General features: G+C 45.7%; 1 protein-coding gene across 1 annotated transcript; it reads right to left on the reverse strand.

Moving 5' to 3' along the window:
- Positions 1 to 490: 490 nt before the first annotated feature.
- On the reverse strand, positions 491 to 2,188 carry LOC107979996 (tubulin beta-4B chain-like; the record flags this gene model as incomplete). The annotated part of the gene is made up of 3 exons (XM_027409238.2): positions 491 to 630; positions 1,649 to 1,759; positions 2,074 to 2,188. Coding segments are annotated over 3 exons (366 nt in total), but the record flags the coding sequence as incomplete, so codon positions are not given.
- Positions 2,189 to 3,533: the final 1,345 nt, after the last annotated feature.

Consider the following 3,533-nt stretch of genomic DNA (forward strand, 5'->3'; position numbering starts at 1 on the left):
GATGGAGGAATGAAAGAGGTAGGAAGTCACTGGTGGCTGCTCCCCTGCTTCTCTGATCTTTCAGGTTTTTACTCTGATATCTGACTCCTGATTTTTATTGATAAGATTAATTAAATTTACACTTTAAACACGAGTGCTGAGAACAGAACCAGGAGCCTCTGAAAGTACAGCAAGTACTCTCAACTCCTGAGACAGTCCTCTGGCCCAGCCATCTCTTTTATTCTATTCACTTCTGATTTTTGACTTTTTACAATTTTACAGACAGCAAGTACAATGATACTCTGGACATTTTACAGCTGCAAACAAACAAAGTATGTGCGAGGAGATATTTGTTTTTATACCCTTAGCCATCTTTTAAAACCATTATTTCAAAGTGTAGGCATGGATCTTTGTGAAGTGTATGAAATACCAAGAAGGCAGTGTCCAATGCCCTGAACTGGAGTTACAAGCTGCGATTCTTCAGTACAGGGCCTCGCTGATGCAGGAGGTTTCATCTGTGTTCCCCACTAGTTGGTGCATGGAAGGGTGGTGTGGGACTGTGGGAAGAGGGTATGATGTCTAAACTAATGCCACCCTCAGGGCTCTCTGTGTGGTAGCCTTTTGCCCAGCTATTTCCTGTGCTGTTCTGGCCTGTCAGAACAAAGAGAATGTTAGATACATACAGGGATCCCAGGCTGTGTCATTCAAACTATGACGGGTAATGGGGGGCTATTCTTGGGATACCATGGATAATATTTTAGACACACTTTTGTTTTCAAAGGTAAAATTTCCATAGATTAATGACCCTCAAAAGGGTGAAGATCCAGAGTGTTTGGGAAATGTTGATCACAGTTACTAAGCTACAGCTGAGGGGAGTAGACGAACTGCTGTGCCGTTGCTATAGAAACAACAATGTTCTGTACATGTCAGAAAACAGAGGATTCTGAACTTTTACTACATGGAAATGCTTGAGATGACAATGCCAGCCTAGTTTTGAGGATTATACAATATATACATATATCAACTGTGGTGTGGCACAGCATCTTCGGCTTTTCTGGTTTTATGTATTGGTTTAAAAATAAAAATCACCTTTCCAAGACTTAGTGGAGGAAAGGCTGGAATCAAGCTGAGGAACAGAGTACTGTGGCATATGTCAGTAAAGCGAGTACTTGGGCGGTGGAGGCGAGAGGTCATCCTGGAGTGTATAAGCCTTTCTCAAACAAAAGAATCTACTTGAGAGAAATGAGCTGCCTCTGAAAATAAGCACAGAGCCATTCTGTAGATCCTCTTAAATAGCTATAATTAAAGAGGTGGGCAGGCAGCTCTAAGCACTTGGTGTGCACCTTGGTCACTGAAGTGGTTGCCTGGCATCATTGGTCCTTTGAAATCTCCTGCAGCCTGTGATGTCCTCTTTGAAGACTCTCATCCTCTCCACCCCTCTCCCCAGAGCTGCTCCTCATGGAGGCCTTTAACAGCCTCTATAGTCATACACGCTCCTCTGAGCTGTCAAGAGTTAACATGATCTTGTCAGCTGCACAGGTTAGGCCAGGACTTGTGGTCTGTGGACACAGGCTCAGCTGGGTACTGCACACACAGCTAGCTATAAAGTCCATGGCTGCTAGGAAGGGGTGAGTCACTTGGCCAGCTCTCATGGAGCATGACGACATACCGAAAACAAAGTTGTCTGGCCTGAAGATCTGGCCGAAGGGTCCTGACCTCACTGAGTCCATGGTGCCAGGCTCCAGGTCCACCAGGATGGCCCGAGGTACATATTTGTTGCCTGTGGGGACAAGAGCTGACTTACAACTGGGCTTGGCAAGGACAAAGATGTAGCAGCAGAATTCATTACAGAAATCCCAGCATTGAGACAAAGGAAGAAAAAGAAAATGGAGACATGAAGCATGCTTAATCACACCAAACATGCAGAGGTCTTCAGGAGCTACAAAGTGCTTTCATTTATTTATTTATTTATCTATCTATTTTGCAGGTGGCATTTTAAATGAGTATGCAAAAAGCATTTCCTTGTTGTTTGCATGTTCCCAGCCACTTCCTCTGCTACAGTATGGAAAGCAAGGCTGACATCCAAAGCCTTACCAGCAGCTTCATTGTAGTACACATTGATTCTCTCCAGCTGCAAGTCGCTGTCACCATGGTAACTGCCGGTGGGGTCGATGCCATGCTCATCACTTATCACCTCCCAAAACTGAAATGAAGGGAATCATATCATGCTCACAATCTTAACGGTCACCCAGAAAGGCCTTGGTCAGACAGCAGGCAAGAGCCTGGTGAGCTGCTGGCCCCTATGTGTGTGGGCAGCAGCTGCTGCAGAGGGTCTTGGAAATGCGCAGTGCATCGGCCATATTATGACCACAGATGCAGGGCTGGGAGGAGCCTGGAGAGAAAGTGGGCACAGCAGATCCCCTGCCAGAACTGCAGAGGCAGCCGTTCTCTCACTGCAGGCAAGGGTGAATTTCTGTGACATGGGGATTGAAGGCTCCTGACACAGATCCAATACCTCATTGAACTATACGGATTTATAGCTGTCATACATAGTGGCCTCTGGTCCTAACCATAGAAGAATGGGTTAGTTTAGAGGGAAGAAGCCTGAGAGGGAACAGAGCAACAGTGGAAGGAGCTGGCTATTTTTAGGCTGCAGCTTCCATTGTGAACCTCAGACAGGAAAAGGGTGGGGGAGACTTTTTTGTACCATGCCATCCCATATGCTTGCACTGTGCCTGATCCGAACTCCCCACAGTGGCTTGGAGTTACAGCGCTACCTAGTGCCATCATTGGCTGTCTCACAAATGGAAATAAGACTATCATGTTATGTGTCAACACACTTAGACAGTGCCCATGTGAACAGGATTTATTTAGGACCCTCATCTACATGTTGCTGCATCCAAAACACAAGTCCAGACAAAGATTAGAAGTCAATTACAAAAGAGAAATACTCTAGTCTCAGTAACCCTTAAGCATCCAGGATCAAACTGATGTGGAGTTTCTTTACTAGGCAGTGACAAGCAGAACATGTAAGAATTGTGGGTATGGGGGAGCCAGGTGGCAAACTGGTGAGGATAAGCAGGTAGCAAAATCAGGTCACTTAACATCGGGAACAGTATTCGCTCTCAAATGCAGATTCTGTGCTGTTTAGGCAGACAGTGTGCGCCTGAGTGCCTGGGAGCAAGGCAAAATTTAGAGGCATTTGGAAAGGATTAGAAGCCTGGCTAAGGTGTGTTGAAACTAAAGCCAGGGGTAAGAATCAGGCAACTGCAAGCAGTTGGCTGCTCGTCCATTGTTTCAGCCCCTCCCCCAATCTATTATTAAATGAGACTAGCCCAGAATGAAATTCCTTGTCTTGAGGTTTGGCCAGTGAGTTCTCAAGGTAGACTGGCATAATGTTCAGTGTCCCTTTGGAGCCAGCTGTACCATCTTCAATCATACTTCCACACTGGTAGGTGTTAAAGACGCTAGTAATTACGCATTTCCGAAGAGTAGACTGTGGTGGTTTGAGAGCTTGTTTGGAGGTTCCAGCAAGGGAGTACAGCTACTTATAA

The sequence above is a fragment of the Cricetulus griseus genome, chromosome 3, assembly GCF_003668045.3.
Source record: "Cricetulus griseus strain 17A/GY chromosome 3, alternate assembly CriGri-PICRH-1.0, whole genome shotgun sequence".
NCBI lineage: Eukaryota > Metazoa > Chordata > Mammalia > Rodentia > Cricetidae > Cricetulus > Cricetulus griseus.